Here is a 16,157-nt window from a genome sequence, read left to right on the forward strand (position 1 = left end):
TTCCGCAGTTTGGAAGGAGGAAGTGAAACTATTTAGCAAAGGAAAGATCCTGCATGACATGAGCCTGTCCCAGAGCAGCCATCCTATGAGGCTCAGGTACCAGCCTTTCACCAGACCGAGGAGGAGGTACAAAAGCGGCGCAGCATCGGGCCACGTTTATATCGTCGATGTTTGTCCTTTGAGGAGCTGCTGGACCGCATGTACTGCCGTCAACTACACCTAACCAAAGAGACAGGGCACCACCTGTGCCAGATGGTGGCAGACCTGGCACCGTGAGGGGTAGGAGGAGGACACCCGTTCCCGGTTGTCATCAAGTTGATGGCTGCGCTCAACTTCTATGCCTCTGGCTCATTTCAGGGCTCGAGCGGGGACCTGTGTAGGATTTCTCAAAATGTCCGTGCACAGGTGCATGATGTCATGGATGTCCTATGCACCTGAGCATCTATGCACATCCACTTTAACCGGGACCAGGCCCATCAGGATGCCCGGCTGCAGGATTTACTGCCATCGCTGGCATGCCTCAAGTCCAGAGGTTTATTGATGGCACACATGTCGCCCTCAGAGCACCGGCTCAACAGGCGGTAGGTATCCTTCATTAACAAGAAGGGCTTCCACTTCCTGAACATGCAGTTGTTGTGCGATCATCAGCTGCACATCATGGACGTTGCATATGATACCCAGACAGTCTGCATCTGATACCCAGACAGTCTGCATATGATACCCAGACACTTACATCTTGGCGGATTTGCAAGTTCCTGGCACATTTGAGGTACACCTGCGGGTGGGGGGTTGGCTAGTCAGCAACAAGGCCTGCCCACTGAGGTTATGGCTGATGATGGCCAAGGTGGAGAGTTGTTATATCAATGTTCACATAGCAACCAGAAGTGTCATTGAGCTATACCATCGGCTTCCTAAAGATGCACTTCTGCTGCCTGCACTGCTCAGGCGGAGCTCTCCAATACAGCCTCAAGAGGGTCACGTGCATTGTGGCCAGCTACGTCATCACGCAACAGCGGGGCAACATACTGGAAGAGTGACAGGCCTCTTTGGCCGTGGATGGTGTGCCGGATGAACCAGGCGACGACCCAGAGCTGGCTCAACAAGCCATTAAGGGCCGTCGCACCAGGGACAACCTGATCCCCTCCCAATTAGGACGCCAAAGATCCAGCAGCTCTCCCGTTCTCTTCCCCCCCGCAACCCCCATCTCCTACACCCCTTAGCCATTCACCCCATTACTCCTGAGCCTTTCCCCCATACTTCCTCTCAGACTTCCATGTATACTGACCTTTAGCCTTTCACCACACCTTCTCCTTAACACAGCTCCCCTCCAAAGATCATCCCAGCATCACAACAGGGTGTTGTCCCTGGTTCAGCAGCATCAGTGGGCCTTGTCTGTGCGACGGAGGATGATGATGATGACTTGCTGTGAGATGAGCTCTGGTGCTCCTCATTGCCTGACAAAGTCTGCCTCCTGCCTTGAAGATAACATCCCACTGTCCATCCGGGCAATCCCTGGTTGTGAGATGGAGACTCCTCAGGGGCCGCAAGATATTTGAGGAGCCAGGGGAAGGGAGGGATTTGGTGGTTGATGGGGAATGTGTTTGGCTCATTCATTGGGAATGCTGTCATACAAGGCTGTCTCACACTGCGGCACCCATGGCCTGTAACATTTCAGTGGGGGGTGTATACATGTGGGACGTTAATGTGTGTGATTCACCCTGAGGCCCCCTTCCCCTATCATACTCCCCCAACCGGCCACTTCCCAACACCCAGCCCCAGCACAGCCTCCCCACCTATGGGACAGAGGTTAGAGGCAGATCGGACAGGTTGTGAAAAGTATTGTATGCAGATTTGGTGCCCTTATCTGAGGAAGGATGTTCTTGCTATGTTGGAGTACAGCAAAGGTTTACCAGGTTGATTCCGGGACTGTCATATGAGGAGAAACTAAATTGGTTCGGATTACATTCATTGCCGTTTAGAAGAGTGAGAGAGAATCTCATAGAAACGTATAAAATTCTAACAGAATTAGACAGGGTAGATTCAGAAAGAACGGTGGAGGAATCCGGAACTAGGGGTCATAGTTTGAGGACAGTGTCAAGTAGGGGGGATTCGGAAGGGGTGAAGTGTTCCAGCACCTCCTGTGGGATTCGTTGTAATGGGCCCCATCATTTACACCTCACTTGGGGTGCTTGCTGGCTTCCTGGCTTCTCCATGGGGTGGAGGGGCAGCCGTAGTGAGCTCCGGAGGCCTCAGTGTCACCTGGCACTGCCAGTCCTGGAGGTCCGCTCTCGTCTGAACCATAGTGTCGATGCCCTCAGCCATGGTGGTCTGTGACTGGGACATGTCGCCCATTGAGTGAGCCAGCATGTAGTGTGTGGAATGGAGAATAGTGCCCACCATCAAAAAAGGAATGATCTGGGCTGCTCTGGTTCAAGGCCATCTTCTCCCAAACTCAAAAGCACATGTCTTAAAAACAAGGCTGCCTACTCCAAAAGCACACATGCATACTACACACTATACTGACAACACGCTAACCTGAATGAAATCTTTGTTGTTATCACCATAATCAAGCTTTATCGAATGCTGAGCAACTTAGGTCACATTTGATTACTATAGGCAGTAGCAAATGTATCAAGATTTTCATGTCTCGTTTGCTAAAACACTTGGCTGCATTTTTGTGGTTCGATGGTGATGGGAGTGGAGGTGGAGGTGGTCAGCGAAACATGGAGTAGCCATCTCAGAACAGCTCCCTGATGCATTCCTCCCACCAGGAGCAGTGTGGAAGAGGATTGTCTATCCACTGTATAGAGGCAGGCTGTCAATATAAATAGCTAAGATGATTTTGTGATAATGCCATATGGGGAGAGCTCAAACTCCACGGAGGCCGCTATCTTGGGGACCATTAGAACCATAGGCTCCATCTCCCCAGGAATGGAGCTGTGAGAAAGAAATGAATCCCATTGACTCCAGACATCCAACTGGCACCATTCCCTCTCTGACACAAGGAGTATATTTACTTCTGTTAATACCTCTGATATGCCCTTCCATTTTGAGATGCCCTCCAGTCTCTTACCTATGTCAACAATGCCGACCTTTCCTGGTGGGGCTGCTGATGCTCCTGAGCAGCCAGCACTCTTATTGGCCTGGAAACATAGGGAGTCTACAAACCATTCTTCATTAAACAAGGAGCGCAAAGGTGACTAATTAGGAGTAGCTTCTCGGAAAATAGTTCCAACAGCCTGGCACCAGCAAAATTGGACTCAGGACCCTCACTTTGGTCTGATGTTTGGGCAGCAGGGTAGCATGGTGGTTAGCATAAATGCTTCACAGCTCCAGGGTCCCAGGTTCGATTCCCGGCTGGGTCACTGTCTGTGTGGAGTCTGCACATCCTCCCCCTGTGTGCGTGGGTTTCCTCTGGGTGCTCCGGTTTCCTCCCACAGTCCAAAGATGTGCGGGTTAGGTGGATTGGCCATGCTAAATTGCCCGTAGTGTCCTAATAAAAAGTAAGGTTAAGGGGGGGGGGTTGTTGGTTTACGGGTATAGGGTGGATACGTGGGTTTGAGTAGGGTGATCATGGCTCGGCACAACATTGAGGGCCGAAGGGCCTGTTCTGTGCTGTACTGTTCTATGTTCTATGTTCTATTAAAGCTATTGGGAAATCCTGCCCACAAAGGTCATAGAATCCTTACATCCACTATAACTCTCAGCCTCCATTTCCTGTGAGTTATCAGATGGATCAACCAGGGAGCAGTATAGATTCAAATTTATTTTTCTAGGGAATGCAGACATTCTATCCAGAATCGTATGTTTGACTTGACATAATATGAGGGAACAATTATGGTAAAGCAAACCTGATTCATGTTATTATGAGCATAGAAAACAATGTTATTCAAGATTAGGCACGGTGGCACAGTGGTTAGCACTGTGTCCCACAGAACCAGGGACCAAGGTTCAATTCCGGCCTTGGGTGACTGTGCAGAGTTTGCACTTTCTCCCGTGTCTGTGTGGGTTTCCTCTGGGTTCTCCGGTTTCCTCTCACAGTCCAAAGATGTGCAGGTTTGGTAAATTGGCCATGCTGAATTGCCTGCACTGTAGGGATTCTACAATTTCATCATCATGGCACAGAATTTGAGTTTAGTGAAATAACCTCTTGCACAATGGATTTGTTGGGTGAGGAATTTGTTAGTGTAGTGCTGCAACATGGAGTCCTGCCTGCTGGGAAATTGGTGTAAGCTTGTGAAGCTCTGACGCTATGTAAACATATGTTTCCCCCTTTAAGACTGTACAGAGAGGAGGAATGTTACTAAATAAACTTAAATCCAATTCGTCGTAGTACTTAGCCCTGGGCTCCTACCAGCGAGCACAGTGCTGTTGTTTCATCGAAACAGAAAGCAGTTCTTGCTACACGGCTCACCTCACTAGTATCTAATTAACACCTGTGACTCAATAACAGAAAGATCTTGCATTTGTATAACATGTTTCACATCCTCAGGGCCCAGAACCCCAAATAATTACTATTCTGAAGTATAGTTACTGTTGTAATGTAGATATAGAATCCCTACAGTGCAGAAGGAGGCCATTCGGCCCTTGAGCCTGCACTGACCCTCTGAAAGAGCACCCTATCCCTGCAACCACACTTAACCTGTATATCCCTGGACACTACAGGGCAATTAATTGGCCAATTCACCTAATCTGCACATCTTTGGACTGTGGGAGGAAACCGGAGCACCTGGAGGAAACCCACGTAGTCTTCGGGAGAAAGTGGCCCAAGGTCAGAATTGAACCCAGTCCCTGGCGCTGTGAGGCAGCAGTGCTAACCATTGTCCCACCGTGCGGCTTAGAATTCCTACGCAATGTTAAAACTGATTCACTGCACAGGCGATTTTCAAATCTATCTTGACAGAGATGAGCGAAAGCACAACTCACAAATTGGGAGCTATTAAACTGTCCTCCATATTTGTAATAACTAGAGGAGATGACATTTACTTTTTTTTCTCTTTTATGAACAGAATAGATAACAATAGACAATGGAATATCAATTTTACATTTACTTTCGGAAGAGCCTTGTTCTCCCATGGCTTTGTTGTTCAGAAACAATCTGGCCTTAAATGGAGCATTTTGCTTTGTATCATTGTGCATTGTCTGTACATTTTGTCATGAATCTCTCAAAGTCTTCGTTATTCATGTTTCCTATTGCTGGCACTTATCTTTTTTTTTACTTCAGACTATATGTAGACATTAAAATTTGCCAAAAGACTTATAATTGTGTAAACACTCAGCTGAAAAGAGAACGTTTAGGTGAGATATCCCTACAGGACCAATATACAGTTAATAGAAGTAGCTCAGGGCTTAGAATAACTCATGTACTAATTTTTGGCACAAAATTAGAATTTTTTATAGTCTGTGACATCTGCCTGAAGCTGTGTAATGCACTCATGCAAAATTGCTAATGCAAAATCATCAAATACTAATGAGTTATTAATTATGTACAACTGAACTACTAATTGAGTCAAATATTATAGGCTTTTGCCCAATTGTAATATACAATAGGCTACAAAATGTCAGATGTTTTGTAATGTTAATCTCTTGGAAAAAAATTGTCAATTGGCCAATGTTAATTCATTGAAAACTCATATTAAAATGCTAATCATACAGTATTTTAATTAAATGTTATTAAGTTTAAAGAACATTGATTAAATATATGTGAATTAATATGAAGTAATATGAATATTAATATTTCAATGCTTACGTTCAATAGATTTTTTTAAATGTAAAATGAAATAAGTACTTTAATGGGTGTGTCAGATTTATTTATTGATCAAGCCTCTGTTTGAATGACTCAGACAATGAATCTTAAAAGATTTTGATCAATGACATTTTCTTTTATATGTCTAATATTTTTGACAATGTATGTGGTAGAAAATGTTTTATGTCACCTCACTTGCTGATCCCATGTAAAATGTTTACTCTTCTTTAGATTCCTGTATCTTCTCTAATGTCTTTTGTCGAAGCCCTGGAGGTGGGTTACAACAAATATAAGAATCCTTATCATAACTTAATCCATGCAGCAGATGTGGCCCAGACTGTGCATTACCTAATGCTCCACACTGGCATTATGGTAAGAATTTGTTAGTATAGTCTTATTTTGTTTTAATAGTACTGCAGATGTAGGTTTGTGCTTGATATTTGAAGCTCTCAGGAACAGTTTTGACCAATATGTTCTTGGAAGATTTCCAAAGAATTAAATAAAATAGCTTTCACATTAAACCTATTTTTCGTACAGCATAGAAACATAACCATTCTGAAAGCATGGCATCAGAAGCAAAAACACAAATATATCTTTTCACTAATCATTCATGATCAGCATTCACACCAAAGTGATATTCATGGTTTCTAGGTTTTACCCAGAAAATATTTTTAAATGATTATGTTGCCCCTGGCCAATAGGAAGCTGTAAAGTTCCAGGTGAGCGACCACATGAAAACATGCTTCGGAGTGTTCCTGCTGGTCACGGACTTACTCCCCAGTGTCCAGCAGGATGAGGCTCAACCACGTGCTCAGCCGGCGGCGAACTCCAAAGGTGCTACCCCGGTAGTGGTGTGAGGCGTGATGCGGTAATAGAACAGGAAACGGGCCAGACGGTCTCTGGGGAACCGGAGGTCTGCTTCTACATTCCTAACTTAAAGGTCTGTACTGCCTGTTCGGCCAATCCGTTGGAGAAAAGGTGGTAAGGCGCGGCCCGTACATGGTGGACCCCGTTCGTCTTCCTGAAAGAGCCGAATTCCACGCTTGTGAAAGCTGTGCCATTGTCAGACACTAACACCTCAGGAATCCCATGGGTACTGAAAGTTTTTGGAGATTCTCACGCATAGGCCGCGGTATCTTTGTGGACATGCGGTAGACCTCCATTCACTTTGAATGCGCGGTTATGATGGGCAAGTACATGGCTCCTCCTTTAAAAGGTCCCGTGAAATCCACGGAGAGTCGGGACCACGGTCTGCCTGACCAATCTCATTCTTGTCGCCAGTGTAAAGTTCCAGGCGAGTGACCACACGAAGCGATCACTGTTCGAAAACTCAATATTTATTTTACCTACTAGAATACAACTCCTACTCCTCAAAGGGTCTCCTGCGCCCGGCCCACACTTGGGTCGGGGTATTTATGAACTAGTGAACCCTTGCTTAAGGGTGTAGCTCTGCCCCCACATCTGGGAAGACCATATTCAGATGAAGCCAGTGGGACTGATGTTGCAGACCCCATGGCCTCTGGTTGGGTTATAACAGAAGCAATCTTCAGATGTTTATGAAACAGAATGTTCACTGTGAGGTACCATTTTATCCCAGAGAGGCAGATTGTTCAATAATGAGTGAATTAATAAATTAAACAAACTTGATGGGATTAACCTTTTATCCACAGTCCTGAATAGTTTGGGGTAAGTCAATCATGACTAGTTTGGGGTAAGTCAATCATTCACAAGAAATTCCTGTTTTAAAAATGTTAAACCTCATGGGTACTTAAGTGTGTAATGTTAATGTGAAAACAGCTTGCAGCTCTCTTCATAGATATCTAAATGTCCTATCTTAAAATATTACACTTCAGTACAAACTGCAAATGTACATGTCCAGTTTGAGAATAAATGGTTTAAACACTCTCCTTCACTGGTAAACTACTTAGATGAAGCCTTGATGTTTTATCATGGAAGATCCAACTACATTGGTAATTATAGCTGAAGAAGCACCTCTTACTAAAACTAAAACATCACTAAAGCCAAGGAATGCAAAAATATCTTCAAGTGTTTCGCTCAGCCTTTGCAGTTGTAATGATAGCAAAATTGTCACTGTTCGCCATCATTACACTGCGAAACTGACAGCAACTTCTGTTTTATATGCATGCCCTGTGAAACAGGAAATTTAAAAGTTGAGTTCAGCTTCCACCATAATCTCATGTCTAGGTCTCAATTTTTATTTTACTCTGTAAAATGATTCAAAGTGAAGGATAATCAACTTTCTTTACTTCCTGGTTTACTGTCTCTAAGAATTCTTCAGTGTGATTGGTTGCTCGATTGCTTGATGGCAACACTGTTCAACTATAGCAGATGTTAGAACACATCAGGAAAGGCAAAATCAGTAGCACAGAGATTGTTAGCGTTCTTCGAGGTCAGCGTGGAACACTGTCATTTGTCACTGACCCTGAAAATCCTGGCCTGTCACACATGGTTTGATTGTTACATTAGGTAAAGTCTAAGTCCAGTACATAGAGTATTCCTCCCACCATTGATAAAAGTGTTGTAATGTGGATTTCTGCATATGTGTATAAGCATGTGTGAATTCAGTTTTTCTCCTGATGAATGTCAGGCACAGGTTTCAGTGCAAGATTGATCTTGCTGGCTGCACTTCTCATGCCAACCTAACGTTCTCCACAGGTCCCGAAATTAAAAATCCACTATCGTCTCAGCAAGGCAATTATTGACAGTTTAATGTCAGCTCCAAAGAAACAAAGGCCGAATTCCCTGGTTGTCGGAATTCTCTGTTCCCACTGGCAGCGCCCACCCACGGGTTTCCCGGTGGCACGGGGTGGCTTCCCATTAACAAGCATCAGGATAGAGAATCCCACCGCCTGTGAATGGTGTGTCGGTAAGAAACACGCAGCTGGGGAACCAGAGAATTCTGTCCAGAAGCAGAATTTGAAAAATCAAAAATGCCTTCATAGAACATAGAACATAGAACATTACAGCGCAGTACAGGCCCTTCGGCCCTCGATGTTGCGCTGTCCTGTGAAACCCCTCTAAAGTCCCTCTACACTATCCCCATATCGTCCATATGCCTATCCAATGACCATTTGAATGCGTTTAGTGTTGGCGAGTCCACTACTGTTGCAGGCAGGGCATTCCACGCCCTTACTACTCTCTGAGTAAAGAACCTACCTCTAGCATCTGTCCTATATTTATCTCCCCTCACTTTAAAGCTATGTCCCCTCGTGCTGGACATCACCATCCGAGGAAAAAGGCTCTTAATATCCACCCTATCTAATCCTCTGATCATCTTGTATGCCTCAATTAAGTCCCCTCTTAACCTTCTTCTCTCTAACGAAAACAGCCTCAAGTCCTTCAGCCTTTCCTCATATGATCTTCCCTCCATACCAGGCAACATTCTTGTAAATCTCCTCTGTACCCTTTCCAATGCTTCCACATCCTTGCTATAATGTGGCGACCAGAACTGTACACAATACTCCAAATGCGGCCGCACCAGAGTTTTGTACAGCTGCAACATGACCTCATGGCTCCGAAACTCAATTCCTCTACCAATAAAAGCTAACACACCGTACACCTTCTTAACAACCCTCTCTACCAGGGTGGCAACTTTCAGGGATCTATGGACATGGACACCGAGATCTCTCTGCTCGTCCACACTACCAAGAATCTTACCATTAGCCCAGTACTCTGTCATCCTGTTATTCCTTCCAAAATGAATCACCTCACACTTTTCTGCATTAAACTCCATTTGCCACCTGTCAGCCCAGCTCTGCAGCTTATCTATGTCCCTCTGTAACTTGTAACATCCTTCTGCACTGTCCACAACGCCACTGACTTTAGTGTCATCTGCAAATTTACCCATCCTTCTACGGCCTCCTCCAAGTCATTTATAAAAATAACAAACAGCAGCGGCCCCAAAACAGATCCTTGTGGTACACCACTAGTAACTGGACACCAGTCTGAACATTTCCCATCAACCACCACCCTTTGTCTTCTATCAGCTAGCCAATTTCTGATCCAAACTGCTAAATCATCCTGAATCCCATGCCTCTGTATTTTCTGCAATAGCCTACCGTGGGGAACCTTATTAAATGCTTTACTGAAATCCATATACACCACATCAACTGCTTTACCCTCATCCACCTGTTTGGTCACCTTCTCGAAGAATTCAATGAAGTTTGTGAGGCACGACCTACCCTTCAAGAACCATGTTGACTATCTCTAATCAAATTATTCCTTTCCAGATGATTATACATCCTATCTCTTATAAACCTTTCCAAGACTTTTCCCACAACAGAAGTAAGGCTCACTGGTCTATAGTTACCGGGGTTATTTCTACTCCCCTTCTTGAACAAGGGGACAATATTTGCTATCCTCCAGTCTTCTGGCACTATTCCTGTAGACAAAGATGACTTAAAGATCAAAGCCAAAGGCTCAGCAATCTCCTCCCTAGCTTCCCAGAGAATCCTAGGATAAATCCCATCCGGCCCAGGGAACTTATCTATTTTCACACTTTCCAGAATTGCTAACACCTCCTCCTTATGAACCTCAACCCCTTCTAGTCTGGTAGCCTGTATCTCAGTATTCTCCTCGACAACTTTGTCTTTTTCCTGTGTGAATACTGACAAAAAATACTCATTTAGCACCTCTCCTATCTCCTCGGACTCCATGCGCAACTTCCCACTACTGTCCTTGACTGGCCCTACTCTTACCTTAGTCATTCTTTTATTCCTGACATATCTGTAGAAAGCTTTAGGGTTATCCTTGATCCTACCTGCCAAAGACTTCTCATGTCCTCGCCTGGCTCTCCTTAGCTCTCTCTTTAGAGCCTTCCTAGCTAACGTGTAACTCTCAAGCGCCCTAACTGACCAATCACGTCTCATCTTTACATAAGCCTCCTACCTCTTGACAAGTGTTTTAACTGCTTTAGTAAACTATGGTTCCTGCGCTCGACCACTTCCTCCCTGCCTAACAGGTACATACTTATCAAGGACACGCAGTAGCTGTTCCTTGAACATGCTCCATATTTCCATTGTGCCCATCCCCTGCAGTTTTCCTCTCCAGCCGATGCATCCTAAGTCTTGCTTCATCACGTCATAATTGCCTTTCCCCTAGCTATAACTCTTGCCCTGCGGTATATACCTATCCCTTTCCATCGCTAAAGTAAACATAATCGAATTGTGGTCACTATTAATAGTCTGGGAAATGACACCCTGATGTCAGGCAACCAAACTGAAGGCCGAACAGGGGGTTTGACCCGAACTGGCATTAAGTTGCTCTACAATGGAAATGCTTTTCTGTCTAAGCTACTGTAAATCTTTAAAACCTGCAGCAGGATACGATCCCAGTGCCCAACAGGGATGCTCTCAGTAAATGGCTTATGCTGAATATTTTAATTAAACTCTGCGTTACAATGAGGCTAGCATATCAAAACTGAGTGGAATTCAAACTGCACCCTAGCAAAAACTGAATGAAAAATAAATAAATTACTGATTGGATTGGAAAGCCTAAATTCAGATACAATGCAAGAAGATTAAACAGAGTTGAATCTTTGAGCTGAATTTTTCCAAATCCCAAGTTGTCCCGGTCTGGGAATGTCGCATGATGTTGGGAAATACATCCTCCCTTCCCGATGCCATTTTGTGGGGCTTCTTGCCTCCCAGCCTCAGCTGATAAACCCTTAAAGTTTAGAAAGTTTTGTGCTGACAGTATGGATCCTGTTGTTGGGTGACAAAGCAATGAGGTGACCTTACTTTACTGGTCATCGGGACCCGGGACCACATCTGGTCAGTAGCAGCTGATTAATGTTGGCCACCTGCACCCCAGGAACTGCCGGTCTCCGCATCACCACTGGAAGGTGATGGAACCATCAATTCAGCGAACACGTGTATTTGGATCTGAACAGAGGCTTTAATACACTTACAACAGAGCCAGCCTATTTGTCGTTGAATTTCAGATGAACTGGCAGGCTGGCTCTAAGGCACTGATCTTTATACATCGGTCCCAGGGGAGGAGCCAAGGGAGGAGCCCAGTACAAACTCTCACGTACTCCCAGAGCGACTCCCCCTGGTGGTCGGATAGTGCAACTGCCCTTACAATGGTGGATAGAGAACATATATACACGGAGTTATATTGGCAACTATATACAGCATTGATCTTACAACAGGTAGATAATGAACATATATACATGGAGTGATATTGGCAACTATATATAGTGTGAATCACATTCACCACATTCACCCCCTGTTAAAAAAATCAAGTCCGGCGGGTGTGATGGCTCAAAGAGTCAGTCTGTCTGGTGGACAAATTGTCCGTTTTGATCTGCGGAGCACCGGGGTTGCAGCCTCTTGCAGTGGCTGGGCGGCCGTCGAGGTCTGGGGTACGGTTGCCGGCTCCGGGGCGAGTCTTGTCCGAGCCTCATACACCTCCTGGTCGAATGGAGACTGGGGGCGCGGGGGGGGGCGGGCTGGTGCTGGCGCTCGGGACTGGTGGGGTAAGCTCGCAGAATCGGGGGGGGAAGGAGGCGGCCGCATAGGGAACGGGGAAAGGAGTTCCTCGGTGGGGGTAGATGGGGGCCTGGATCCAGCGGGTGCCAGGTCTCGGAGGGATACTGTGTCCTGGCGACCGTCCGGGAACTCAACAAATGTGTACTGTGGGTTGGAATGAAGCAGGCGCACCTTTTCAACAATGGGGTCAGTTTTGTGCGCCCTGACGTGCTTCCTCAGGAGAAACGGGCCTGGCGTCCTCAGCCACGCCGGAAGTGAGACCCCTGTGGTAGTGCCCCTGGAAAAAATGAAGAGCCGCTCGTGAGGGGTTTGGTTGGTAGCTGTACACAGGAGGGATCTAATTGCGTGGAGCGCGTCAGGGAGGACTTCCTGCCATTGGGAAACTTGGAGCTTTCTGGACCTGAGGGTCAGTAGGACGGTCTTCCAGACCGTCGCGTTCTCCCTCTCCACCTGTCCGTTCCCCCTGGGGTTGTAACTGGTAGCCCTGCTCGAGGCGATACCCTTGTCGAGCAGGTACTGACGCAGCTCGTCACTCATAAAGGACGCACCCTGGTCGCTGTGCACGTAGCTAGGGAAATCGAACAGGGTGAAGACACTATGCAGGACCCTAATGACTGTGTGGGAGGTCATATCGGGGCATGGGATGGCGAAGGGGAATCGGGAGAACTCGTCAATAATGGTAAGGAAGTAAATGTTTTTGTTAGTGGAGGGGAGTGGCCCTTTGAAATTGATCGCAAGGCATTCAGGTGGGCCCTGTCTGGTCTATAGAAGTGCGGTTTGCACTCCGCACAGATCGGGCAGTCCCTGGTGACCGCTTTTAACTCCTCGTTGGAGAAAGGCAGGTTTCGGGCTCTGATGTAGTGGGCGAGCCGGGTGACCCTGGCTGGCAGAGGTCATCGTGGATGGCTTTTAGGTGGCTGATTTGCGCGCTGGCGCATGTCCCGCGGGATAGGGCATCAGAGGGCTCGTTGAGCTTCCCCGGTCGATATTTGATATCGTAATTGTAGGTGGAGAGTTCAATCCTCCACCGAAGAATTTTGTCATTTCTAATATTGCCTCTTTGCGAGTTGTCGAACACGAAGGCGACCGACCGTTGGTCGGTAATGAGGGTGAACCTCCTACCTGCGAGGTAGTGCTTCCAGTGTCGGATAGCCTCCACAATGGCTTGTGCTTCCTTCTCGACTGAGGCGTGTCGGAGTTCTGAAGTGGATAGGGTACGGGAGAAAAATGCAACTGGCCGCCCTGCTTGGTTTAAAGTGGCTGCTAGCGCTACCTCTGAGGCGTCGCTCTCAACCTGAAAGGGAGTGGATTCATCCACCGCCCGCATGGCTGCTTTGGCGATGACGTCCCTGATGCAGCTGAAGGCTTGCCGCGCCTCAGCAGATAGGGGAAATAGTGTGGCCTTGAAGATTGGGCGGGCTTTGTCCGCATATTGGGGGACCCACTGGGCGTAGTACGAAAAGAGCCCCATGCACCGTTTGAGGGCCTTGGGGCCATGGGGGAGGGGGAGTTCTAAGAGGCGGCGCATGCGGTCCGGGTCTGGGCCGAGGACTCCGTTCTCCACGACGTAGCCGAGGATGGCTAGTCTGTTTGTGCGGAACACGCATTTCTCCTTGTTATATGTAAGGTTTAATTTTTGGGCCGTCAGGAGAAAACGGTGGAGGTTGGTGTCGTGGTCCTGCTGGTCATGGCCGCAGATGGTAACATTATCCAGATACGGAAACGTGGCCTGCAGCCCGTACTGCTCTACCATTCGGTCCATTGCTCATTGGAACACCAAAACCCCGTTAGTGACGCCGAAGGGAACCCGGAGGAAATGGAAGTGGCGGCCATCGGCCTCGAATGCCAAATAGTGGCGGTCCTCCGGGCGGATTGGGAGCTGGTGGTATGCAGACTTCAGATCCACAGTGGAAAATACCCAATATTGGGCGATCTGGTTTACCATGTCTGCGATTCTGGGGAGGGGATACGCGTCTAAGAGCGTAAAGCGATTGATGGTCTGGCTATAATCGACGACCATGCGGAATTTTCCCCTGGTCTTGACGACCACCACCTGAGCTCTCCGGGGACTGTTACTGGCCTCTACGATACCCTCACTGAGCAGCCTTCGGACCTCCGTTCTGATAAATACCCTAACCTGCAGGCTGTACCGCCTGCTGCGGGTGGCTACCGGTTTGCAATCCGGGGTGAGGTTGGCGAAGAGAGGAGGGGGGGCGATGCGCAGCGTTGCGAGGCTGCATATAATGAGTGGGGGCAGGGGCAGGCCGAAGCTAAGGGTAAGACTCTTGAGATTACATTGGAAATCCAAGCCTAAGAGGAGAGGCGCGCAGAGGTCGGGCAAGACATACAGTTTAAATTTGGAATAGCTAGCGCCTCGAATCATTAGCGGTGCTGTAGTGCGGCCTTGGATTTGGATGGAATGGGAGCCCGAAGCGAGGGCAATAGTTTGGTTGACGGGATAAATAGGGAGGGAACAGCATCTTACCAGCTCTGGGTGTATGAAGCTCTCTGCGCTCCTGGAGTCGAAGAGGCACGACGTGTTGTACCCGTTGATCTGGACCTCCGTCATCGAATTTCTCAGATGCTTGGGGCGAGATTGGTCAAGGGTGACCGTGTTGAGTTGCGGGCCGCATGGTGGGTGCCCGGGGGAGTCGAATTCTTCCGATCGGGCGTCCTGTCGAGTAGGTGCCGCTGCATTCTGGCGAGCTTGATGCAGGAACACTGCGCTGAGTTGCGGGCCATGTGGTGACTGGCCGGGGAGGTCGTACTCCTCCGATGAGTTGTTTGAGTCTGGGGATGCAGCTAGTGCCCGTGGATCGCACATGGAGGGTGTTGATGAAGATGGCGTCCAAGATGGCGGCCCCCATGAATCGCATGTGGCCGGCCGCATGGTGGAGGTTTGCCAAGATGGCGGCCCTCATGGATCGCAAGTGGCGGGAGGGGGCGGAGCCTGAGCATAGGCCGCAGCGTTTCAGGCCCCGCGGGCCTGCCGGTGCTGGGGGCGATGGTTTTGGACTGTTGGGGTGTTGAGGGCTGGGGCCCTTCTGCCGAGGCACACTTTAGCATAGTGGCCTTTCTTCCCGCAGCTGCTGCAGGTCGCAGATCGGGCTGAGCAGTGCTGCCGCGGGTGCTGGCTTTGTCCACAGAAGTGGCAGGCTGGAGCAGTTGAATAACTGGTTAGGGGAGCTGAGTAGTGGCAGGCTGGAGCAGTTGAATAACTGCTTTGGCGTGCTGAGTAGCTGGCTGGGGGAGCTGAGTAATTAGCTGGAGCAGCTGGATAGTTTGAGTAGTTGACTGGGACAGTAGGGCGGCCGGCTGTGGCAGCTCGATAGCGGGGGGGCCTTGCGGCACAGGCTTGGGGGGTCCTCAGGTCGGGGGCCCATGCGGGGTTAGCGGGGTCTGCGGGAAATGAGTTGAGGCTGCAGAAGGAAATTTCCATCGTGATAGCAGCCTCTATGGTAGTCACTAAGCCCTGGGCCCCATTTTCTAATAGTCTCTGGCGTACATAGCTAGATCGAAGTCCTGCTGCAAAAACATCCCGCACAGCAAGCTCCCTATGTTCGGCCGCGGTTACGGCCTGGTAATTGCAGTCATTTGAGAGATTGTTCAACTCGCGTGCAAATTCAGCTAAAGTTTCAGTAGCCCGTTGTCGGCGCGTCGTGAACACATGGCGGGCAAAGACCCCGTTCATGGGCCTAATATACATTTTGTCCAAAATCGCCAGCGCTGCGGTGTAGGAACCGGCTGGATTTAGTTGTGTAGAAATTCTGTGACTTACCCTCGCTTGCAGTAGGCTGAGCTTTAGTTACTCCATAGTTTGAGCGGTGCTGATTTCGGCCAGGTAGGCCTTAAAACATTTCAGCCAGTGGCAGAAGGTTTCTTTTGCCTCTGCATCCTGT

At 48.0% G+C, this 16,157-nt stretch overlaps 1 protein-coding gene across 4 annotated transcripts in view; it reads left to right on the forward strand.

Moving 5' to 3' along the window:
• Positions 1 to 16,157, forward strand: part of pde1a (phosphodiesterase 1A, calmodulin-dependent) — a 725,115-nt gene that overhangs the window by 611,951 nt on the left and 97,007 nt on the right. For all 4 annotated transcript variants that reach the window (XM_038789235.1, XM_038789236.1, XM_038789237.1 and 1 more), the window contains one exon: positions 5,978 to 6,118. In XM_038789235.1, coding sequence (XP_038645163.1) covers positions 5,978 to 6,118 — 141 coding nt within the window. The remainder of the gene's footprint in view (positions 1 to 5,977; positions 6,119 to 16,157) is intronic.

This window comes from Scyliorhinus canicula, chromosome 2 (genome assembly GCF_902713615.1).
Source record: "Scyliorhinus canicula chromosome 2, sScyCan1.1, whole genome shotgun sequence".
Lineage (NCBI taxonomy): Eukaryota > Metazoa > Chordata > Chondrichthyes > Carcharhiniformes > Scyliorhinidae > Scyliorhinus > Scyliorhinus canicula.